At 42.3% G+C, this 26863-nt stretch overlaps 1 protein-coding gene across 1 annotated transcript in view; it reads right to left on the reverse strand.

Annotated features, from left to right (window-relative positions):
- The window catches only part of LOC144687434 (serine/threonine-protein kinase 33-like), a 122472-nt gene extending 104806 nt beyond the window's left edge, over positions 1 to 17666 (reverse strand). Inside the window, exon 1 of the mRNA XM_078553579.1 lies at positions 17586 to 17666. Coding sequence (XP_078409705.1) covers positions 17586 to 17666 — 81 coding nt within the window. The remainder of the gene's footprint in view (positions 1 to 17585) is intronic.
- Between the last annotated feature and the right edge of the window lie 9197 nt (positions 17667 to 26863).

A 26863-nucleotide genomic window follows, 5' to 3' on the forward strand; every position in this document is an offset into this window, starting at 1 on the left:
GTGTTGAAGGTGGTGATATTATCTAAATGAGTGCGCTAATTAAGAATGGATGGCAGGACACTCAAGGTACAGCTCTAGTGGGGGTGGGGTGGAAAGACTAACAGGGCATAAAAGGTATAGATTTAAAAATAATGGAAATAGGTGGGAAAAGAAAAATCTATATAAATTATTGGAAAGAACAAAAGGGAGGGGGAAGAAACGGAAAGGGGGTAGGGATGGAGGAGGGAGTTCAAGATCTAAAGTTGTTGAATTCAATATTCAGTCCGGAAGGCTGTAAAGTGCCTAGTCGGAAGATAAGGTGCTGTTCCTCCAGTTTGCATTGGGCTTCACTGGAACAATGCAGCAAGCCAAGGACAGACATGTGGGCAAAAGAGCAGGGTGGAGTGTTAAAATGGCAAGCGATAGGGAGGTTTGGGTCTTTCTTGCGGACAGGCCGCAGGTGTTCTGCAAAGCGGTCGCCCAGTTTACGTTTGGTCTCTCCAATGTAGAGGAGACCGCATTGGGAACAACGAATGCAGTAGAGTAAGTTAGGGGAAATGCAAGTGAAATGCTGCTTCACTTGAAAGGAGTGTTTGGGCCCTTGGACGGTGAGGAGAGAGGAAGTGAAGGGGCAGGTGTTGCATCTTTTGCGTGGGCATGGGGAGGTGCCATAGGTGGAGGTTGAGGAGTAGGGGGTGATGGAGGAGTGGATCAGGGTGTCCTGGAGGGAACGATCCCTACGGAATGCCGCCAGGGGGGGGGTGAAGGGAAGATGTGTTTGGTGGTGGCATCATGCTGGAGTTGGCGGAAATGGCGGAGGATGATCCTTTGAATGCGGAGGCTGGTGGGGTGATAATTGAGGACAAGGGGGACCCTATCATATTTCTAGGAGGGAGGAGAAGGCGTGAGGGCGGATGCGCGGGAGATGGGCCGGACACGGTTGAGGGCGCTGTTAATGACAGTGGGTGGAAAACCTCGGTTAAGGAAGAAGGAGGACATGTCAGAGGAACTGTTTTTGAAGGTAGCATCATCAGAACAGATGCGATGGAGGCGAAGGAACTGTGAGAATGGGATGGAGTCCTTACAGGAAGCGGGGTGTGAGGAACTGTAGTCGAGGTAGCTGTGGGAGTTGGTAGGCTTGTAATGGATATTGGTGGACAGTCTATCACCAGAAATTGAGACAGAAAGGTCAAGGAAGGGAAGGGAAGTGTCAGAGATGGACCATGTGAAAATGATGGAGGGGTGGAGATTGGAAGCAAAATTAATAAATTTTTCCAGGTGCCGACAAGAGCATGAAGCAGCACTGAAGTAATCATCGATGTACCGGAGAAAGAATTGTGGGAGTGGGCCGGAGTAGGACTGGAACAAGGAATGTTCCACATACCCTATAAAGAGACAGGCATAGCTGGGGCCCATGCGGGTACCTATAGCCACACCTTTTATTTGGAGGAAGTGAGAGGAGTGTGTTCAGTGTGAGAACAAGTTCAGCCAGACGGAGGAGAGTAGTGGTGGATGGGGATTGTTTGGGCCTCTGTTCGAGGAAGAAGCTAAGGGCCCTCAGACCATCCTGGTGGGGGATGGAGGTGTAGAGGGATTGGACGTCCATGGTGAAGAGGAAGCGGTTGGGGCCAGGGAACTGGAAATTGTTGATGTGACGTAAGGTGTCAGAGGAATCACGGATGTAGGTGGGAAGGGACTGGACAAGGGGAGAGAGAAGGGAGTCAAGATAACAAGAAATGAGTTCTGTGGGGCACGAACAGGCTGACACGATCGGTCTGCCAGGACAGTTCCGTTTGTGGATTTTGGGTAGGAGGTAGAAGTGGGCCGTCTGAGTTTAGGTGACTATCAGGTTGGAAGGTGTGGGAGGAAGATCTCCAGAGGAGATGAGGTCATTGACAGTCCTGGAAACACCTCTTTGTTCTTTTGTCTGTGACATCTTTTGATTATCTGCTCCTATCACTGCTTGCTTGTCCCTACAACCACACCCCGCTCCCCCCACTTCTCTCCCCCTCTTAAACCAGCTTATGTTTCACCCCTCTCCTAATATTACTCAGTTCTGTTGAAGGGTCATGAGGACTCAAAACGTCAACTCTTTTCTTCTCCGCCGATGCTGCCAGACCTGCTGAGTTTTTCCAGGTAATTCTGTTTTTGTTCCTGTTACTATTGCTTGCATTTCCTGTAACAATTTTCCTGCTTTGTTGCTAACACTCTATTTTTAGAAAACTGCCTGTCCTCCAACTCACCATTGAGCAATGCCATGAGAGTACTGCTTGTACTGCTTATTACACAGGGTCTTATGTGACTGGATTAATTAGTCATACAACCACTCTCTCGGAACAAAACTTCTCTAAGCACAGCCTTTCTCCCCAGGAATTAACCTGAAACTTTCGGCTGTGTATAATCGAACTCTAAGGCAAAAAGACCCTGCCTTTCCCAAGTCCAGAAAACGTTGGGCACACTGGTGTGTCAATCTTGTCTTCTCAAAGATGCAGATCAGCCTGGGCTATTGAATGGCAGAACCATCTCAGGGGGCTGAATGGCCTACTCATATTTTTATATTTGTACTTTGTTTCTCTGAAACTCTAGGCAGGGGATCAAAAGTTGACAAATCTTGTGTGCATTCATGCATAGTCCATCAGCTTATTGTACTGCAGGCATATGTTCCTCTGATGAGATGGTTAGCTCTTAAATGAAAAAGAATATGAATTAATAAAGTGCCCTCAGTTATATGGCTTCAGTGTAAAGGAAAACAAGGCTGAAGCTACTAAAGTTAAGGTGTGCTGGAGCCAGCAGCATTATAGTGCACTTTTGGAGCTGATAGTGCTAAACGTGTCTTACATAATTCAAGTGCACTTCAATGCTAACATTGCCTAAAGAGACAATAATTAGACAAAGGAAGATTCAGTCACTGAAGGCACAGATAACTAATCAGTCCCAATTGACACAGTGGCTGTAAGGCCTCTCTGTCAAGGTAAACTAATTTACCTTCTACTGGCTAGGTATCAGTGAAAACACACAAAGGTATCATTCTAATTACCATTCAGCCATCTCAAATTAGGACACCTTATTTATTCTCAAAAAGATCCACTTGAACATAATAGAGCACTTACTGGACTCAAATCCCTGACAATAATCCCATTGGAGGAGGATTCTACCGTGCTAAGCATTTCACTTTTACTTCCCACTATAAACAACTTCCCAGAATCCACTGCCATTATAATAAATTAAAAATCAAAACATACAGAGAAATTTGAAGTTTTTTTTCACAAAGTATATGTACTTAAACTGATTTTCTGCACAGGTGTGCATACCAAGTATATAGGAACATAATTCTGTTAATTGGTACTTTGCCCTGTTTTATTTAAAATTTTACATTTGCTACGAGCAAGGTTAGTCAATGAAATAATTTGAGGAAAAGCCATTACTGAGGAGGGTAATGGTTTAATCAAATGGTATAAACTGGTCACTTGAACAAATGTGGATTAATTAAGGAAATCCAGCATAGATTTGTTAAAGGCAAATTGTGTTAACTAACTTGGTTAAGTTTTTGATGAAGTAACAGAGAGGGTTGATGAGGGTAATGTGGTTGATTTGATGTACATGGACTTCCAAAAGGCATTTAATAAAGTACCACATAAAAGGCTTGTCAGTAAAGTTAAAGCCTGTGGAATAAAAGGGGCAGTGGCAACATGGGCACAAAGTTGGCTGAGTAACAAGAAACAGAAGGTAGTTGTCAGACTGGAGTAAAATATATAGTGGGATTCCCCAGGGGTCAGTATTTGGATCACTGTTTTTCTTGATCTTTATTAATGACCTAGACTTGCATGTGCAGGGCACAATTAAAAAATTTATAGATGACAAATCTTGGAAGTACTGTGAACTGTAATGAAGATATCGATAGACTTCAAGAGAACATAGACACGCTGGTGGAATGGGCAGATATGTGGTAGAAGAAAGTTAATGCAGAGCGGTGTGAAGTGATATATTTTAGTAGGAAGCACGAGGAGGCGAAATATAAAATAAAGGATATAATTCTTAAGGGACTGCAGGTGTAGAGGCACCTGGGGGTATATGTGCACAAATCATTGAAGGTGGCAGGGCAGGTTGAAAAAGCGGTTAATAAGGTATACAGGATTCTGGACTTTATAAATAGAGTACAAAAACAAAGGATTAAGGTGAACCTTTATGAAAACTCGTTTGGCCTCAACTGGAGTATTGTGTCCAATTCTTAGCACCACACTTGAGGATGAATATGAAGGCATTAGAGGGGGTGCAGAAAAGGTTTACAAGACTGGTTTGAGGAATGATGGTCTTCAGTTACGTGGATAGATTGAAGAAGCAGGGATTGTTCTCAGACAAGAGAAAGCTGAGGGAAGATAGAGGTGTTCAAAATCATGAGGGGTCTGGACAGAGTAGATAGGGAGAAACTGTTCCCTTTGGTGGAAAGGTCGAGAACCAGGAGACATCGATTTAAAGCAGTTGGCAAAAGAACCAGAGGTTTCATGAGGAAAAGCTTTATTGCACAGTGAGTGATTAGAATCTTTAATGTACTGCCTGAGAGTGTGGCGGAAGCAGATTCAATCCTGTTTTCTAAAAATTTACTGAAGAGAAAAAATTTGCAGGGCCACAAGGGAATTGGACTGACTAAGTTGCATTCGCAAAGAGTCAGCGCAGACACAATGGGTCAATTGGTCTCTTTCTGTGCTGTAGCCATCCTATGATGAATCAGTAGTAAATTTGACTACTGGTGGGGAATTGCAGATCTGGCCATCATCATAAATAAGATATAAAACTAGCCAGTCTTCCACAAGTTACATGTGAGGAGCTGAGATTGAGTATAATCTTCAAGTGAAGCAGAATTTCCAACCAGGGGATAATTGGTCTCACATAAACGGATCTATTTCAGTCCTCACTTTCAGGTCACACTGTATTCTTATTTTTACATTTCCATTATAAGTTTCTATGTCCACGTTTATGTGAAAAATATTTCTGTAAACTTGACACACTGTAATATTCCCTCCTACCAAGACTTTCTTTTCAGCAATTCTCTCTCTACTGCTGTTCTCTCCTCCTGCAATACCCTTCTCTTTTTGCCCTGATCTCTCTATCTCACTCTCTCTCCTTTATTTCTTTCTCCTTTTTCTCTTTGGTTTATCTCCCTCTCTTGTCTCTTCACATTTTTCTAGCTTCCACCATCTCTCTCTTTCCTCTGATCTGTCGGCCTGTCACTCCCATCATCACTCATATTGAACTCAAAACATTAACTCTGTTTCTCTCTCTACAGGTGCTGCCAGACCTGCTGAGTTTTCCCATCATTTCCTATTTTTGTTTCAATCTGCAGTATTTTGCTTTTATTTATCATTCCATTTCACCCGATTTATCACTTCCTCAATCACGCTCTCCAACTTTTCTGGTCTCTTCCCCTGATGTCTCCTCCTCTGCATTTCCAGGTACCAGTGGGCATGCTAGAATGGTTGAGTAGAAAATATAAAGTGGCCGAGCTGGATGAAGTATTAGGAACCAGCAACAATGCAAGGATGGCTGAAAATACCACAGCACAGAAATCTGTATGCAGGCAACCTGGCATGAAGGCATGAGGACCGAAGTAACGTTTTACAACGCACTGGTCCCCAGAAGAGACCGGGATGGGAACACAATTTGAAAGAATAACAGTGTTCACCTAGCGCTTGAAGCCATTTTTGTCCCTGCCATAAGCTCTATTCCCTACTACCAACTCCATTCCCCTTAAGTATGAACCATTGTTTGCAACCTTGGTGTCATATTTGACCTTGATGAGCTTCTGACCCCAATCTGCTCCATCATCAACACTGTCTATTTCCATCTCCCTAACATCGTCTGACACATCTGCTGCTAAAACACTCATCCATTCCTTTGTTATCTCAAGAGTTAATTATCCCAATGCACTTCTGGCCAACCTCCATAAACTAGAAGCCATCTAAAGTGCTCTTGCCCGCGTCCTAAATTGCACCAAGTCTCATTCACCCATCACCCCTGTTCTCGCTGACCTACATTGGTTTCTGTTTAATCATGCCTTGATTTTAAGACAATTCTCATCCTTGTTTTGATGGTCTCACCCCTCCCTACCTCTGTAATCTCCTGGAACCCTCCAGGTTATCTGTGCTCCTCCATTTCTGACCCCTTGAACATCCCCAATTTCAATTGCTCCACCATTGATGCCTGTGCTTTAAGCTGCAAAGGTCCCAAATTCTGGAAATGCTTCCCTGAACCCTTCACCTCTTTGCCTCTCTCTCCACCTTTAGATTCTCCTTAAAACTCACCACGTTGACCAAGTTTTTGGGTCATTTGCCCTTATGTGGCTTGGAGTCAAATTATGTGTGATAATGACCCTAAAGAAGAGTCATATGGACTTGAAACATTAACTCTGCTTCTCTCTTCATAGATGCTGCCAGGCCTGCTGAGTTTCTCCAGCATTTTCTGTTTTTATTTCAGATTTTCAGCATCTGCAGTATTTTGCTTTTATCTTATGTGTGATAATACCCCTGTGAAATGTAATATATAGGTCTGGCATAGAAAGGGTTTGCATGGGACTGAGTAGAGCACCACTCACACTGTGATGTAAAGGAACACATGACCTGAGTCTGGGAAGCAGTCCTGTACTGGACAGAGACATGTGTAGAAGCAAGCATGGAGACAGCTCCTAGCTTAGGCCTTATACTAATAGTTAATAAACATTCACTGTTAAACTATACAAGACTCAGAACCTCTTCGTGAGACCTACTGAACTACACACGTCTTAGAACATGAAGCACCTTGTGATGGTTTACTACTTTAAAGGTTATATATAAATGCAAGTTGTTGTTGGAGGACTGAAATGTGAGTATAATGATGAATACCAACTTACATTTTACAGTTAAAATAGTGAGTGCTAGATTGGCATGATAGAGGTGTGTTAAAATTGTAACACAGGGAATAAATGTGGGAACGTGAAATATATTAAATGCAAACATTTTAATTTAACCTATGAAAGCTGGTCTCTTTTTGATCTGATATTTTGAAACTGAATGGAATTAAGATATTTCAAGAATCAGCCTTTCAATCACCAGAGCATGTATCAGTAAATTAGCTGTCATGTCCCCAATATTGCAACAGTCAAATATGCAGAAAAGTGCACATTGAGGTTATTTGGGATGTCCTGAAACCCTAAAGGGTGCTATGTAAAGGGAAGTTGTAATTGGTATTATGAACCAATTCCTTTTGATGAGAATGCAGATGAGATATATCAGGCACAGAGATCAGTAAAACATCTGGAACAGGACTGACAATTTCAGGACTTCAGAGTCTTATCACATGCATTGGCTTAATGCTGAAATACCATGGAAATTTTCAAAAGGTTAAATTTAGCAAGTGTCTGTCTTAAGTCAGTGATGAGGGATCTAATATCCTAGGGAGAGGCTATTGCATTCAATCAAGTGTATAACAGCTCATTCCTAATCCCACAGTCTCTGATATAATTAAATCTTCAATTCAGTGGTATCAGGAATCTAAGGAGGCAAAGTATAGTTAATTGGTTCTTACTCATCATTTCAGTCAGATTTTCAGTTTTAATATACAGAATTAAATATTTTAAAATTACACATCAAATGCATATTCTCAATTAATTTTCATGTCAAATTCTTTAGGAAATGTATCTACATGTTGGTAAATTAGGCAGGATCTGACAGTCAGAATAACCTACTATTAAAATGCTGTAAACGTTTTCAAATTCTTCTCGTGTTAAAAGAAGAAAAATTCTGTCCCCATAATTTTGGGAACTTTCAGGATAATTTTGCTAAGCTCCTCTCCTTATGTTGAGTCTTTCTAGACAGAAGTGCAGGTCCAAGCTCGGGCAGTAGCTCTTAGATCTTGTCATTTCCAGTAAAGGCATATCATATTCATAACTTTACACATGAACTGAGCTTGAATGGAAGCTTCTGGAACTGTCTTTTATTTGTTTAAAATGGACATTGATGAACTGTTAAGATGGTTGCCAAGTGGGTCAGGTGACTTTGTTTACTCAACACGAACTTTCAAGCTTCTGAAGATTTCCAAACTGAATAGCCCTGGGTGGCAGAGGGTGAGGGGTGATGGCAGGGGGGCCTCCCCCTGGAACGGATATATCCAGATAGCACCCCTCTGAGGAATTCACAAAGTTTACCCAAAACACAGACTCAATGTACTCCTGAACTCTGTCTCCAGGTTTGCAATTTACCTGACGAAACCAGTTATCCACAAGCTAAGTGTGAAAGACCAACTTCTATCGCCTAATGTGGCTTTGGGCTCCCAAACCACTCTGGTTGGACAATTGCCAGTATTGGTCATATGATCAAAACTTGAGATAACGAGTTTTATCTAAAGACTCAGAGAGACCAAGGAAGAGTGCAGTAGAACACCAACAAGACAACAGCTGCCGAGAAAGGCTGTGCCATTTTTGCCATTCAAGAACCATCAATTGTCAGCCTGTCTGAGAACCAGGCTCTGAAGCTAGCTGCAAATCATCAAGCAGCCAAAGTACTTAACCTGTTCCAGTTTCAAAGTTCACCTGAGAACCAATCTCCTAGATATTCAACTACATCAGACCTTGCATCCTGCTGTGAACCCTTCGCTTTACAAGACCCTCACTTCAACTTTAAATCATTGAATCCATTCAGGAAACCACAGACCGGCCATGTGGAAGACTGGAAATCATAAATCAGAGTCTGAACCTGTAAAAGAGCACTATTTTTATCTGTGTCCAATCTTCGTATGTGTGTGTGCGTGCCTGAGACTGAATTGTGACATTGCACTAATTCAGGGTAGGTGTGTGAGAATAAATAACCTTCTTTATTTTAAATTCGTGAAAACCTGCTGCTGAATTATTTAATTGGAATACACTCTCCAAAGATAAGAAAAAACATACCTCTTTCCATAAAAAAAACATACTGATTATGGGCAGTGAGAAAGCAGATACATTTTGTCCGTGACAACCTGGTTCTGAGACCCGTGTTTTGTTATAATGAGGTTTCAGGACAGGACAGGGAAGATTGCAAGTCAACAACTCTCTACAGCTATTAAATTGACCATCTCAGACATTGCCCCTCCTTCTTGGCACATATAGAGTTCGAGTGATTAGGAAAAACTGTGGTAGATGGAATTCAATATGGTGGTGTAGAGTCCAAATTTGCAATGTATTTGGATCCAATTAAGACAAGTTGCAATATTGTCTGCATGATGAGAGACTAGGAACTGTTGAGGTGCAAAGGATTTAGGTGTCCAAGTGCACAAATTATTAAAACCTAGTCCATCAGCACAAAAAGGCTTTATCAAGCAAGTGACATGGTGACACAATGGTAATATCACTGGACCCAGAAATCCAATGGCCAGAGGAGGCCAGGTTCATGCTTTGGGGGCATGGGTTCAAATCCCACAACAGGAGTGGTGGAATTTAAATTATTCAAAGGGAAGAGAGTGGGAGCATGGTGTTGAGATAGATCGGCCATGATTATATTGAATGGCAGAGTAGGGCTGGGTGGCCTACTGTTGCTCCTATTTTCTATGTTTTCTCTGCTCTCTGAGCTCACTGACTTACATTGACTCAGGAAACATCTTGATTTTAAAATTGCCATCCTTGTTTTCAAATCCCTCCGTAGCCTTGTCCCTCTCTTTCTCTGTAATCTCCCTCATCCCCACAAATCTCTGCGATATCTGCGCTCCTCTAAATCTGGCCCCTTGTGCATCCCTGATTTCATTCGCTCCACCATTGGTGGCCATGCCTTCAGGCCATCAGCTTTGGAATACTCTTCCTACATCTCTCTTCCATAAGATCTTAAGACCATAAGATGTAGGAGCAGAAGTAGGCCATTTGGCCCATCGAGTCTGCTCCGCCATTCAATGAGATCATGGCTGATCTGATCATCCTCAACTCGATTTTCCTGCCTTTTCCCCATAACCCTTGATTCCCTTTCTGATTAAAAATCTGTCTATCTTAGCCTTGAATATACCTAACGACCCAGCCTCTACAGCCCTCTGTGGTAAAGAATCCTACTGAATGACTACCTTCTGAGAGAAGAAATACCTCCTCATCTCTGTTTCAAATGGGCGCCCCCTTACTCTGACATTATGCCTTCTGATCCTAGACTCTCTCACAAGAGGAAGCAACCTCTCATCATCTACCCTGTCAAACCCCCTAGGAATCTTAAATGGTTCAATAAGGTTGCCTCTCATTCTTCTAAACTCCAATGGGTACAGGCCCAACCTACTCAACCTCTCCTCATAAGAAAATACCTCTATACCCAGGATCAACCTAAGGAACCTTCTTGGACTGCCTCCAATGCCAGTATATCTTTCCTTAGATAAGGGGACCAAAACTGTTCACTGTATTCTAGGCATGGCCTAACTAGTGCCTTGTATAGTTTTAGCAAAATTTTCCTATTTTTATACTCCATTCCCTTTGAAATTATGGCCAACATTCCATTTGCCTTCCCAATTACCTGTTGAACTTGTATGTTAGCTTTTCGGGATTCATGCGCAAGGTCTCCCAAAATCCCTCTGTGCTGCAGCTTTCTGCAGCCTTTCTCCATTTAAGTAATATTCAGCTCCTCTATTCTTCCTGCTAAAGTGCAACTCACATTTTCTCACACTAAATTCCATCTGCCAAGTTTTTGACCACTCGCATAACCTGTCGCTCTGTAGACTCCTTGTGTCATCCTCACCACTTGCCTTCCCATCTATTTTTGTATCATCTGCAAACTTGGCGATAGTACATTCACTTCCCACATCTAAGTCATTAATATATATTGTAAATAATTGAGGTCCCAGCACTGATCCCTGTGGCACTCCACAAGTTACAGGTTGCCATCCCGAATATGCCCCCCTTATCCCAACTCTGTCTTCTATTAGTTAGCCAATGCTCTATCCATGCTAATATATTACCCCAACACCAGGGGCACTTATCTTATTAAGTAGCCTTATGTACGATACCTTATCGAACGCCTTTTGAAAATACAAATATATTACATCTACTGGTTCCCCTTTATCTATCCTACTTGTTACATCCTCGAAGAATTCTAATAAATTTGTTAGGCATGATTTCCCCTTCATGAAGCCATGCTGACTCTGCTTGATTAGATTATGTATTTCTAAATCCTCTGCTATTACATCCTTTTTAATAGACTCTAATATTTTCCTGATGACAGGTGTTAAGCTAACTGGCCTATAGTTGCCTGTTTTTTGGCTCCCACCCTTTTTGAATAAGGGTGTTACATTGGCTGTTCTCCAATCCTCTGGAACTTTCCCAGAATCTAAGGATTCTTGGAAGATTACGACCAGTGCATCCATTATTTCTGTAGCTACTTCCTTTAATATCCTAGGAAGCAACCTATCAGGTCCAGGGGACTTATTGGCCTATAGCCCCATTAGTTTCCCTAGTACTTTTGTCCCTTGATTATTAAGTATTTTTGGAATGATATTAGTATCTTCTACCATGAAGACTGAGCAAAGTATTTATTCAACTCCTCTGCCATTTCCTGGTTCCCCATTATTATTTCCCAAGCCTCATTCTCTAAGGTGCCTATGTTCACTTTGGCCTCACTCTTCCTTTTTATATATTTAAAGAAACTTTACTGTTCATTTTTATATTAATTGCTAGTTTATCCTCAAAGTTTATTTTCTCCCTTTTCATTTTTTTTTTGGTCATCTTTTGTTGGTTTCTAAAACTTTCCCAATCCTCTTGATTACCATTAATCTTTGCCATATTGTATGTTTTTTCTTTCAATTTGATACTGTCCTTAACTTCCTTGATGAACCATGGTTGGTTTATCCGCTTCCTTGAATCATTCTTCCTCACTGAGATATATCTTTGTTGAGAGTCATGAACTATTTTCTTAAACGTCTGTCATTGTTCATCAACCGTCATTTCTGCTAAACACCTTTCCCAGTCCACTCCAGCCAAATCTTCCCTCATTCCTTTGTAATTACCCTTATTAAAGTTTAGCACAGTTGTTTCCGACCCAAGTTTCTCACTCTCAAACTGAATGCTAAATTCTACCATATTATGGTCACTGTTTCCTAGGGGGTCCTTTACTCTGAGATCATTTATTAAGCCTGACACATTACACATTACCAGATCCAAAATAGCCTGATCTGGCTGGATTCACAACATATTGTTCCAAGAAACTGTCCCAAATACACTCTAAGGGCAGAATTTTATGACAGTGGGATTTTACGTTCCCGCTGTCGTCAATGGGATTTATAATGGCTTGCCGCATTTTACGGCCCCGTCCCTGCCGAAATGGGGCCGTAAAATTCTGCCCTATGAATGCTTGCTTGTGTCTACCTCTGCCAATTTGATTTCCCAATCTACATGAAGATTAAAGTCACCCATGATTAATGTCGTGCCTTTTTTATATGTCCTCATTATCTCCTGAGTTATTCTCTGTTTTACAGTATAACTACTGCCAGGGAGCCTACAGACTACTCCCTCCAGTGTCCTCTTCCCATTATATTTCTTACCTCCACCCACATAGATTCTACATCTTCTGATCCAAGATCCTTTCTTGCTATCGTACTTATTCCATCTCATACTAACAAAGCTACCCCACTACCCTTTCCTTCCTGCCTGTCATTTCAAAAAGTCACATACCCCTGAATATTTAGTTCCCAGTTTTGATCTCCTTGTAACCATGTCTGTGTAATGGCTATAAGATCATGCCCATTAACCTCTATTTGTGCCATTAATTCATTTATTTTCTCTGAATACTACGTGCACTTACGTAAAGAGCCATTAATTATGCCTTTTTAGCATTTTTCCCCCTTTTGACCTTATTTACTTCTATTTCTTTATGTTTGTACATTCTGTCCCTTCCTGTCACACTCTGGGTATCATTACCTAAATGGCTGCCCAGCAAGGCTGCCATGTCCTTTTGCTTTGTAAGCCTACAGAACCCTCCCCTCCTCTATTTAGTTTAAAGCCCTCTCTACAGCCCTAGTTATTCATTTCACCAGGTCACTGGTCCTACCACAGTTCAAGTGAAGCCCATCACCCTGGAACAGCTCCCTTCTACCCCAGTACTGGGGCCAGTGTCCCATGAACTGAAACCTATTCCTCCCACATCAATCCCTGAGCCATGCATTTAACTCCTTGACTTTATTTACCCTATGCCATTTTGCCCGTGGCTCAGTTAGCAACCCTGAGTTTATTACCTTGGAGGTTCTGCTTTTTAATTTAGCTCCTAACTGTTCAAATTATTTCAGCAGAACTTCCTTTCTAGTCCTACCCATGTCATTGGTACCAACATGGATGACGACAACTGGATCCTTCCCCTTCCACTCCAAGTTCCTCTCCAGCCCTGAAGAGATGTCCTTACCAGGCAGGCATTGCAGCCTTCGGGACTCATGCTCATGGCTGCAGAGAACAGTATCTACCCCTCTAATTATACTGTCCTCTATCACTACTATGTTCCTATTTCCTTCCCCCACTTGAATGGCTCCCTGTACCACGGTGTTGTGGTCAGTTCACTCATCTTCCCTGCAGTCCGCGTTCTTGTCCATACAGCTTACAAGAACCTTGTAACTGTTGGACAGTTTCAGGGGCCGAGGCTCTTCGAACATTACCTCCTGGGTCCCCAAGCCTGCTTCATCTGCAGTCACACCCTCCTGTCTCTGATCACAGACCAAATTTGAATTACCTAATCTGAGGGGTGTGACCACTTCCTGGAGCAAAGTATCCAGGTAACTATCCCCCTTCCTGATGTGGCGCAATGTCTGCAGCTCGGACTCCAGCTCCTTAACTCGGATCCAAAGTTTCTCGAGCTGCAAACACTTGGCACAGATGTTTTCGCTCTGGATCACCTTGGTGCCCAGCAGCTCCCACATGCTGCAGCAGCAACACATCACCTGTCCTGCCATCGCTAACGTATTTTATTTAATTTATTAATTAATTATTCTAGTATCCCCATTCAGTACACTTTATTATAATTACTTTTTATACACACCAGTATCAATCTTATACTTAACAAAGTATCTTTAAGAAAAAGAGAAAAAAAACTACTCTAGATCTAAACACAAACTAAAGACCTTACTTTACTTTGATGACTAGAAATGTTCACCAATCAGCTACTCACCACTCTCTTTTCCCTCTCGCGCTCTTTAATGCTCTCACATTCTTCTCTCACTGTCTCATTGTGAAAGGCTCCACTTCTCTCACACTCTCTCCCTGTAAATGACCATGCTGTTTCTTTCACACTCTCTACCTGTAAATGACCATGCTGTTTCTTTTACACTCTCTCCCTGTAAATGGACTCGCTGTTTCTTTCACACTCTCTCCCTGTAAATGGACTCGCTGTTTCTTTCACACTCTCTCCCTGTAAATGGACTCGCTGTTTCTTTCACACTCTCTCCCTGTAAATGGACTCGCTGTTTCTCTCTCACTCTCTTGCTATAAATGGCCACACTGTTTCTCTCACACTCACTGTAAATGACCACGTTGTTTCTCTCACACTCTCACCCTAAAAATTGTTCCGCTGTCTCTCTCACACTCTCTCCCTGTAAATGGCCCCTCTGTTTCTCTCATACTCTATGCCTGTAAATGACAATGCTATTTCTCTCACACTCTCTCTCGCTGTAAATGGCCACACTGTTTCTCTCTCATTCTCTCGTTGTAAATGGCACCACTGTTTCTCTCACACTCTCTCGCTGTAAAATCTCCTCTCCATCTCACGTTCCTCCTTTAAGACACTCCTTAAAATCTATCACATTGATTAAACATTATTCATCTAATCTAATATCTCCCAATGTATCTCGGTGTCATTCCTTGTTTTCTAATGCTCCTGTGAAGTACACTGGAACATTTTAAGACATTAAAGGCATTATATAACTATATGTTATTGTTGATACATCAAAATTTTTTCCCCAAAAGGGTCAATTCTGGGTCAATTCAAATTTTCAAGACTGGGATTGACAGACTTCTGTTAGGTAAGAGTACCAAGGAATCAAAGGCAGTGACAAAAGTTGATGTACAGATCAGCCATGATCCAAATTAATGGTGGATCAGACTTGAGGGGCTGAATGGCCTATGCCAGTTCCTATGTTCTTCCCTTTTGCCTAACTGTAGCTTGGATGCCATAATCAAAAACCATTTAGAACATCAGTGGCACTCAATGTTATTAATGTAATGAATATTTTGGTGTGTACTGAAATGAAATTCAGAATGATTAAAGTGTGAGACATAGAACATTAGTTTAATTAGCTCTCTGTCTGTGACACAGCATGGAACATTATGGGAAATGCAAAATAATAATTATTGGTAGACAGCACAAAATAATTGAGATATAATTGTAGTTATTTTGATCTGTCTTATTAATCCTAGGAATTAGGATGCAAACTTGATTTTTTTAATTCTTTTACGAGATGTGGATGTTGCTGGCAAGACCAACATTTATTGCCAATCCCTAATTGCTCTTGAGAAGGTGGTGGAGGGCCGCCTTCTTGAACCGCTGCAGCCTATGTGGTGTCACAGTGCTGTTAGGAAGGGAGTTCCAGGATTTTGACCCAGTGACAGTGTAGGAATGGCGATATATTTCCAAGTCAGGATGGTGTGGCTTGGAGGGGAACTTCCAGGTGGTGATGTTCCCATGTGTCTGTTGCCCTTGTCCTTGTGGGGTTGGAAGGTGCTGTTGAAGGAGCATTGGTGAGTTGCTGCAGTGCATCTTGTACATCCTATGTACTGCTGCCACTGAACTAGGGTGATGGAGGGACTGAATGTTGAAGGTGGTGGAAGGGGTGTTGATCATGTGGACTGCTTTGTCTTGGATGGTCTTGAAATTCTTGAGTGTTGTTGGAACTGCCTTTATCCAGGCAAGTGGAGAATAGTCCGTCACACTTCTGACTGCTGCCTTGTAGATGGTGGACAGGTTTTGGGGAGTTAGGTGGTGCTACCAGCCTCTGACCTACTCTTCTAGTCATAATCTTTATATGGCTAGTCCAATTCGGTTTCTGGTCAATGGTAACCCTCAGGCTGTTGATAGTGAGTGATTTATGGATGGTAATGCCATTGAATGTCAAGGGGAAATGGTTAGATTCTCAGTTTTGGAGATGATCATTTGCCTGGCACTCGTGTAACACGGATTACCACTTATCAGCCCAAGCCTGAATATTGTTCCAGTCTTGCTGCATATGGACATGGACTGCTTCAGTATCTGAGATGCTGTGAATGGTGCTGAACATTGTGCAATCATCAGCGAACATCCCCACTTCTGACCTTATGATGGAGGGAAGATCATTGATGAAGCAGCTGATGCTCTCAGTTTGTACATTCCCGATCCTAGCCACTCACTACGTAAAATAGATTTCCCCTATGATGCCATTGAGTCTTTTGCCATCATGCTGAACTAATTTTAGGTTTGCATTGACACCAAACTGGCAGTAAAGATGTGGAGTTCTGAATGAACAGAGAGATTCGACGTACAGCACAGTCACACCTTTTGACCTTATGGGCACTTTTTAAAATCTAACTAATCTCTGTTTGAATGCTTGTAGGGCCGGGGAAGAAATTCTCCCTCCGACTCACCCCCTCCGCACTCAAAACTGTACATTTTTAATGGTGGAAACGAAGTTGGCCATCGATGTTCCCAGGCAGTTTCAATCAGGCAATGTAAACGTGGCTGTAGCAGGCTGGGAGCCCAAACTGGGGCTGCCAGTCTCACACCAATACTAGCAAATCCCAAATAACACAGAGAAATACAGAGAAATACAGAGAAATATGGCCTGTACAGTTCAGGATCACACGATATCCCTACCAACATTATTCCTGCACATGGCAAGACAAAAAGGAGATTTTAACTGTCAGAATGAACTTATTGCTGGAGCTTTTTCTTGTTATTTATGTACCATATGGTTCATAGAATCATTGAATTATATAGCACAGAAGGAGGCCATTCAATCTGCTGTGCTTATGACAGTTTTTTGAAAGAGATATCCAATTAATCCCATTCACCTGCTTTAAGCCTGCAAATTTCCTTTTCAAGTATATGTCCAATTCCCTTTTGAAAGTAACCATTGAATTTGCTTCCTTCACCCTTTGAGGCAGTGTAGTCCAAGTCATAGCAATTTATCATGTAAAAAAAATTCCCTTCAACTACCCTTTGGTTCTTTTATAAATTATATTAAATCTATCTCCTCTGGTTATCAGCCCTCCCACCAGTGGAAACAGTTTCTCCTTATTTACTTTAAAAAGCCCTTCATTTTTGAGTTATCAATTTTGAAAGCTTAAGCATGAGGGGGGAAGGTCTTCATTTAAGCGGTAATTTTGTGTAACTCTTCAACTGAGGAACACACAGCTTATTGCATATCCACAATTTCTTGTGTTACTGATTCCAGAGAACTTGAAGGCATGTTAAAGATTGAACCGTTGTTATGTATTTTTGGTATGTGCAGTTTAAATCAATCTGCTGGGTTTACAATAATCTGTATCTGTTCAATAACAAGGAATATCCACTAAATTCATCCTTCATGTACGTCACGAAAATACGTTATCATTCTTGGCAGGAATTACTGCGATCATACTGTGTTCATGAATCCTGAGGTGCTTCAGAAAGTAGATGGAAAAATCTTACCTTGATAACAGACTCATCCTCTATTCTTTTATGAGGTACAGTCATCTCTGTATTGTTGCAAGAAGCACGCTGAAAAGCCATTTTTGCACATGGACAATCTAGGACCTGTTCAACTGTCACCTTTTAATGAGAAAAAGAGATGGCACAGAAGATATTATTCAGCATTCGTTGGGTATTGTCTGTTTTTATATTAAGGGTGTACATCTTAAAGCCCTAGGACCACATGCAGCTTCTGAACACTGAAAATCCAGCCCTTAAAGTCCAGGCATTTCAATCCATTGGTACTTAGTCTTACACACTGGTTTGTGCTGTTTGATTTAGATGAGCCATGTAGACATGGAAAAGGCTGTTCTTAGTAATGTTGCCTCTCTTGTGAATAAGTCCTCAAGTGGAACACTAAGATCTGCTTGTATCAGCAATTTAAGATTTCGACAAATCAGCCGGAAGATTCAACCCCAACACATGATCTTTCCTCCCACCAACCAAACACGTTTGGAACACATTCATATGGCCCAGAGACAAATGATTGGACATCACAATGCCCACCCCCCTGCCCGCCCCACCCTCCGCCACCCCAATTGGTATGATTTATATTTTGAATATGAAAACAATGTTTATGTGAGGTAATGAAATTAGAAAGATAATTCCTCATAGGTTTTACAAAAACCATTATATCACAGCCTCACAGAGAGCAATATGCAGGGTTTTATCTTATTGGATTCAAAAGTTGAGGAAAAATAAACCCATCAAGTTCACTAATGTCCTTTAAGGAAGGAAATCTGCCGTCCTTTCCTGGTCTGGCCTACATATGACACCAGACCCACAGCATTGCGGTTGACTCTTAAATGACCTCTAAAATGGTCTGGCAAGCCACTCAGTTTTATCAGACTGCTACAAAGTTTAGAAAGGAATGAACCCGGACAGACCACTGAGCATTGACTTAGGCACCAGAAATGACAACGGCAAACTCAGCCCTGTCGACATTGCAAGGTCCTCCTTACTAACATCTGGGGGCTAGTGCCAAAATTGGGAGAGCTGTCTCATAGACTAGTCAAGCAACAGCCTGACATAGTCAAATTCACAGAATCATATCTTACAGATAATGTCCCAGGCACCACCATCACCATCCCTGGGTATGTCCCATTGGCAAGACAGAACCAGCAGAGATGGCAGCACAGTGGAATATAGTCGGGAGGGAGCTGGCCTGGGAGTCCTCAACATTGATTCCAGACCCCATGAAGTCTCATGGCATCAGGTCAAACATGGGCAAGAAACCCTCCTGCTGATTATGACGTACAGCCTCCCACCATCCTCAGCTGATGAATCAGTGCTCCTCCATGTTGAACACCACTTGGAGGAAGCACTGAGGGTGGCAAGGGTGCAGAATGTACTCTGGGTGGGTGACTTTAATGTCCATCGCCAAGAATGGCTCGGTAGCATCACTATTCACCAAGCTGGCCAAGCCCTAGAGGATATAGCTGTTAGACTGGGCCTGGAGCAAGTGGTGAGGGAACCAAAAAGAGGGAAAAACATACTTGACCTCATCCTCCAATCTGCCTGCCGCAGATGCATCTGTCCATGACACTCCTCGGTAGGAGTGACCACTGCACTGTCCTTGTGGACAATAAGGATACACTCCAGCAGGTTGTGTGGCACTACCACCGTGCTAAGTGGGATAGATTTTGAACAGATCTAGCAAGTCAAGACTGGGCATCCATGAGGCGCTGTGGGTCATCAGCAGCAGCAGAATTGTACTCAACCACATTCTGTAACCTCATGCCTGGCATATCCCCCACTCTACCATTACCATCAAGCCAGGGGATCAACTCTGGTTCAATGAAAAGTGCAGCAGGGCATCCAGGAGCAGCACCAGGCATACCTAAATATGAGGTGTCAACTTGGTGAAGCTTTAACTCAGGACTACTTGTGGGCCATACATCGTAAGCAGCAAGTGACAGACAGGACTAAGTGATTCAACAACTAACGATTCAGAGCTAAGCTCTGGAGTCCTGTCCCATCCCATGAACGGTGGTGGACAATTAAACAATTCACTGTTGGAAGAGGCTCCACAAAGATTCCCATCCTCAATGATGGAAGAGCCCAGCACATCAGTGCAAAAGATAAGGCTGAAGCATTCACAACAATCTTCAGCCAGAAGTGCTGAATGGATGACCCATTTTGGCCTCCTCCAGAGGTCCCCAGCATCACAGATGCCAGTCTTCAGCGAATTCGATTCACTCCACGTGATATCAAAAAATGCCTGAAAGACACTGGATATTGCAAAGGCTATGGGCCCTGACAATATTCCAGTAATAGTACTGAAGACTTGTGCTCCAGAACTTGCAGCACCCTTAGCCAAGCTGTTCCTGTACAGCTACAACATTGGTATCTACCCGGCTATGAGGAAAATTGCCCAGGTATGTCCTACACACAAAAAGCAGGACAAATCTAACCCAGCCAATTACTGCCTCATCAGCCTACTCTTGATCATCATAAAAGTGATGGAAGGGGCCATCAACAGCGCTATCAAGTGGAACTTCCTTAGCAATAACCTGCTCAGTGATGCCCAGTTTGGGTTCCGCCAGGGCCACTCAGCTCCTGACCTCATTACAGCCTTGGTTTAAACATGGACAAAAGAGCTGAACTTCCGAGGTGAGGTGAGAGTGACTGCCCTTGACATCAAGGCAGCATTTGACTGAGTGTGGCATCAAGGAGCCCCAGTAAAACTGGAGTCAATGAGAATCAGGTGGAAAACTCTCCACTGGTTGGAGTCACACCTAGCACAAAGGAAGATGGTTGTGGTTGTTGGAGGTCAATCATCTCTGTTCCAGTACATCATTACAGAAGTTCCTCAGGGTAGTGTCCTCGGCCCAACCATCTTCAACTGCTTCATTGATGACCTTCCTTCCATCATAAGATCAGAAGTGGGGATGTTCACTGATGATTGGACAATGTTCAGCACCATCTGAGACTCCTCAGATACTGAAGCAGTCCATATCCAAATGCAGCAAGACCTGGACAATATCCAGGCTTGGGTTGACAAGAGGCAAGTAACATTCGCACCACACAAGTGTCAGGCAATGATCATCTCTAACAAGAGAGAATCCAACCATCGTCCCTTGACATTCAATGGCATTACCATCGCTGAATCCCCCACTATCAACATCCTAGGGGTTACCGTTGACCAGAAACTGAACTGGACAAGCCACATAAATATTGTGGCTACAAGAGCAGCTCAGAGGCTAGGAATCCTGCATCGAGCAACTTACCCCCTCATTCCCCAAATCCTGTCCACCATCTACAAGGCACAGGTCAGGAGTGTGATGGAATACTCCCCACATGCCTGGATGAGTGCAGCTCCAGCAACAGTCAAGAAGTTCGACACCATCCAGGACAAGCAGCCCGCTTGGTTGGCACCCCACCCACAAATATTCACTCCCTCCACCACTGACGCACAGTAGCAGCAGTCTATACCATCTACAGGATGCACAGCAGGAACTCACCAAGGTTCCTTGGACAGCACCTTCCAAACCCATAACCGCTACCATCTAGAAGGACAAGGGCAGCAGACACATGGAACACGATCACCTGCAAGTTCCCCTCCAAGTCACTCACCATCTTGACTTGGAAATATATCACCGTTCCTTCACTGTCGTTGGGTCAAAATCCTGGAAATTCCTCCCAAACAGCACTGTGGGTGTACCTACACCACATGGACAGCAGCGGTTCCAGAAGGCAGCTCACCACCACCTTCTCAAGGGCAATTAGGGATGGGCAATAAACACTAGCCTAACCAGCGATGCCCACATCACTTAAATGAATAAAAAATAATTGGGCTCAATGGATAAAGTGCTTTGTATTGTGTTTCTCAGCCATTATGCAAGGAAGGTCCCTAGATCGCTAATCTCAGCTAGTGCAGCACTGAGACATTGTAATCGGTCTCAGTATCTCTGGGCTCGGGAGAAGAGCAATCAGCTAGGGATCCTCCTTTGATTATGAGCCAATGAACCCAGTGGAAGTGTGCATGTAGACCCTGGGTGAGCTCTAGTGTCCTCTACTTCCTGCGCACCACTTTCCCCTTCCCCGTCCTCCCTTGACCTTCCCCTCCCCTGCCATCACTAGTCAAATTGTTTTCCCACATGTTTAGACTCAAACATGGGGTCGGATTATCAAAGCAGGGTCGGGAACCCAATGCCCAGATAAATTCCGGGTCCTGTATCCGCGTATCAGCTGCAGTGCTTACATGACACGCTATTGAAATGTAAATGCCAGAATTGAGCAGGGGGTAAGCTCAGCACCCAATTAGTGATGCCAAGTGTCTCCAGGGGGTGGGAGTTGCCTGTCTGGCTCCAGCAGCAAAGGCAGGTGGGAGCCATGATGGGGCTTGCCGCTGCCTTGCCAAATAAATGAAGGCAGCTCCTCAGAGGGGCAGCAGCATAAAGGCATACAAGAGTGTGCAAATGGATGGAGCAGAAGTAATGTGCACAATCTGGTGTAAGATGCCTAAGGGCCCAGTTACCACTGGCTGTTTATTAGCCCAAGCAAGCTGACTAGAAATCCCAGTTGGCGTGAAAAAGGAGCCTTAATAGCCCTCAGTTGCCTACCCACCGCCTGCAGGCAGATAGCCATTCTAACCACAATCCGGTCTCTTTAAAAATGACTCATGGTCGGGACCATTGCACCGAACCAACATGATGGCCAATGGCCTGCCTGCCTTCCATCCCGACCTCAAGCTGACTGAAAACCCAGCCCCTTGACCCTGTTCCACCATTCAATGAGATCATGGCTGATCTGTGACCTAAGCCCATTTACTCGCCTACACCCAATATCCCTTAATGCCTTCGGATAATAAAAATCCATCAGCCTCACCTTTAAAATTAACAATTGATCTTGCAACAATTTGAAACCAGGGAAGGCGGACCCAATGCATAATCATGTACCAATAAATAGAATTAGAAGGGAAAATGTCACTTTTATAAAACTTTACTACATTCAAAAAATACCAAGTGGTCTTGTAATTCCAAATGCCAGTGTTCCGTTTTCATAATCAAACTTTAAACTTATGTTCAGATGTTTAAATAACTTTAAGGTTCAACAGCCAACTTCCCTTTCTGAAATATCTGCGTACAACTAAGAAGTTCCAATGATTTGTTGCATTGTAATAATGTTATTTGTTAAATACTCAGCAAAATTAACTTCAATAAATCAATTATGTCTCTGTAGATTTAACTCTATAGGCCAACCACAAGTTAGGGTTTCTTATCGTCTATTAGTTTTTCACTTGTATAGTTCACAGATGTATCTTGCCTGTGTGCTGTATGAATAACCTTCAGAAAGATATGCTCCAGAGCTTTTTACAGTCCAAGTTTAAAAGAGAATGGGTGCAGCTTCATAGCAACTAGAATTGTTTGCTATCACATTATAAGAAAGAACAGATAGGATGATATGGAAGGATTACATAAACATGATGATCTGAAAATACTTACACTGTTGACAGTTTGAGACCAGCATATAAAAAAAAACTCATATCTTCATTTCCTTCTGGCAATGAGCTCCCATTAGCATATCATTCTGAACTACCTCACAACAAAACATTACTCTAAAAATTAATTTACAATCGCCCAGCTGAGATGCTGCCTCTAATCACCTCCTGATTCCTTCAATCTGGATCATATTTCTGTGGAATTTTCTATTCAATCTATTCAGTGGCTTACTTTTTATAGAAACTTAATACTCTCTTGTCTCACAACCTGTTTCACGTTGCATAGTAACATCCAGTGTGGATCATGTAATACTATGCTTCCACGAGTCTTTGTTATAGTTTATGTAATGAAACCACCAGAAAAAACTGACCCACCTACCAATCGCCAGCTCACATCTAGAATCTTGCCAGAATTCTTCAGGAAACAATAAACAATAGTTACTTTCTGTAAACAACTTATTTCTATTTTCTTGATAGTCAGTTAGCCTGTTTAGCTTACAAGTTAAACTTATTCATTAGTACCACTGAGCACCTCTAGGGCATTATCCACATTTAATTCATCCTTTTTTTTGGTGGTTTAAAGGCGTTCTCAGAAATGTCTGGCTGACAAATGGTGGTGGCTGTAGATGCTTAGTATTCTCACCATAACAACGCGTTTCTCTGAAAACTGTTTCAAATCTGTGAGCTGCACTGGGATTGGGCACAGAATAGAATTCCCCCTTCAATGCCATTTTATAATGGTTGCTCTTTATGATACGTTAACATGTTGCACATGATTGGCATCTCTGAACTGGTTAAAATATTGCAATTGGGAAAATGATCACAGGTTTATAACCACACTTCATCAGCTATAAATTCTTGAGAACAATGCCCCTTTAAATCACAAGCTGATGTGGTCATAGTTTTAGAGGCAATCACTAATGCCAAGGAATAGGTTAAAATATATTTTGGACCGCAACTGTTTTATTTAGCTTGATAGACTATTAAATTAAGTTCAAAAAGGAGGCAATCATTGTGTTCATACACGGATGACTGTGATATGAACTCACTGTGGATTTTAATTTTAACATCAGTGTCATTAAAAATAAGCATTTTTTAAAAGTGAGGGCAGTAGCTTGAACTCTTCGTAATGAGAACAATTACAGCTGCTTTATTGGTTAGATCAATCACTGCCCTGAACGTCATGAATTGTTCATTGTGTAAGTGTACTTTTTTGATGGCGGGAGTAGATATTCTTCTTTAGAAATGTGATAGAGTGATCCAAAGTTTCATCAAGGGGGTCTCGATTTACAAATGTAATGAGTATTTGCTGAAGCACTCTTCAAAAAAAAAACAATAGTGTTGTGGAGATAATTGCTGATGACTTTGAACTATAAATTTGTTCAGTAATAGGGGATGGTCTGTGAAGCTGCCCATTGAAATGTGCTTTGTGAAAGAAGGTTATTTTAAAACTTTATTATCTAAATAGTCAGTAGTTTTGCTTTTTGTAGTTAAGAGATATGAAACTGAAGGCAAAGGTTTTGACAGATGAGCTCGAATCTTTTGGACATGTAACTTTCCCTGAAGGCATATTGGATGACATTTAGTGGTGACGCATTTACTTGGCAAGCTGGCGTGTTATCCCTTCCATCACAAGTTCCTTGTTTGGTTAGCATAATGCCCTGAATGCCAAGTGGGCATGACAAATAGGGTTATGTCAGTCTGTTTATCTCAACAAACTCTCACTGGAACGACACTGTAAGGAGGGCAAGGCTGTTTAATGAGGATGTTTTGCCTACTCTTAGAGCTGGTGGCAGTCGACTCAAGAAATGTAAAAATCATTTAGAATATCACTGACCTTGCAAAGAGAAATTCCTACTCACTTCCATCAATTTAGTACAGCTAAACATCAGCTGATCCAAGAACTGCCGATGTAAGAACAAAAGAAATCAAGAGTAGGAGTAGACCTCGAACTACACTTTCCCACCCTATTCCTGTGTTGCTTGATAGCTTTAATGCCAAAAAATCTATTTATCTCAGTGTTGAATATACTCTGACTGAAGAGCCCCAACCCTCTGGGGAAGACAATTTCAAAGATTCACAGCCTGCTGACTGAAGAAATTTTTTCTCGTCTCAGTTCTAATTGGGTGACCCCTCCTGAGACTATGTCCCTAGTTTTTAGATTCTCCAGCCAGGGGAAAACAGCATCTCAGCATTTACTCTGTAACATCCTCTAAGGGTTGAAATTTCACCTCGGCATGTGGGCGCGCACCCAACACGCACAAACATGAAATAGTGCATGATGACGTCGGGTGAGCGTCCCGATGTCATCGTGCACCTGCGCAATAATTTGGTCAGTGGGCGCGAGCGAGTGTCAGTAGCGCACCTGTCGACAATTAAGAGGGCTGTTAAGCCCATTAATAAATTAACTAAACTGAATTTTTCCCTGCCTGTCCAACCTTACGGTTGGCGGACAGGTGAATAGGCCAAGCGGCCTCTGGATTTTTGAGGAAACCTCACCCACGGGCAGGATGAGGTTTCCGATGTTAATTAAAAATAAAATAAAAAGTTTTAAGTTTAATTTCTAACATGTCCCTGCTCATGTGACAGAGTCACATGAGCAGGGACATGTTTTCCTTTTCTTTTAAGACTTAATTTTTCATGTGAAAAATCTTCAGCTCCCTGAGGCAGCTCTGTGCCTTCAGGGAGCTTTCACTGAGCACGCCCACGCACATGCGCTGACCTCCGCGCTTGCGCTCCTCCCCCCGCCACACCCCCAAGCAGCACATCCTGAGGGCAGTTGCTGCTGGTGGACCGTTGCGTGGCCGCTCCTGGGCCCACCTGCCCAACGAGGGGAAAATCAATGAGACCACCTATCATTCTTCTCTACCACAGAGAATATAGGCCCATCCAATAACAAACAGCAACAAAAAAAATCTTTATCATAATGAAAAGCTCAAAGCGTGTCAAGGTGGGAATCAAATGCTGAGCAACAGTGAGAAGAAAAATTAGCAGAGTTAACCGAAGATGAACTCATGAAAGGTCATTGATGAGAAATGTTAACTCCATTTCCCTCAGATGCTGCCAGCGTTTACTCTTTTTATTTAACTAAAGGTGTACTTGTAAAGGTAGGTATTTTGGGGCAGAGTTGATGGGTCCATCATTTTTATGTGCTTGTATGTTTTGCAGAGATTTTTAGAAGTAGGGAAGGATATAGCAATTATGGAGGGTAATTACAATTTTGGCTCTCTCCAAACTCTTCTTATTTATGATTACAGCGAAATAGTTCCCTTGACAACCTTGCACCTCCAAAGGATCAGAAGCTTGCACCTTAATTGATTTTGTAGACATGAGTTGCATTCCACAAGATTAACAGGGAGACCTTGGATATATCATTCTGTCCAAACATAATGTGTACAAAGTTAAAATTAGTGATAGAATTTTCTTACATAATATTTAATAATACCAAAGCAAACTATTATTCAGCAAATAATTATCAATACTGAAAAGAGACATAATGTTACCTGGAGGCGGAGAGAAGATATGGACTAGAAGGAGATCAATAATTGAATCTTACAGATAACAGAAGTGGCCATGATGGAAGGAAAAATAGGGGATGTGTTAACGATGTTGGGAAGGAATATCAACTGCAGTGACCTATGGGAGATAGCAAGACTTAAATTAACACTTCATTTTATTTGCTTATTGCATAACGTAGGTCAAGTAAATATGAGTCAAAAACAAAATTAGCTGGAAAAACTCAGCAGGTCTGACAGCATCTGCAGAGAGGAATATAGGTAACGTTTTGAGTCCATAT

The sequence above is a fragment of the Cetorhinus maximus genome, chromosome 12 (genome assembly GCF_964194155.1).
Source record: "Cetorhinus maximus chromosome 12, sCetMax3.hap1.1, whole genome shotgun sequence".
Lineage (NCBI taxonomy): Eukaryota > Metazoa > Chordata > Chondrichthyes > Lamniformes > Cetorhinidae > Cetorhinus > Cetorhinus maximus.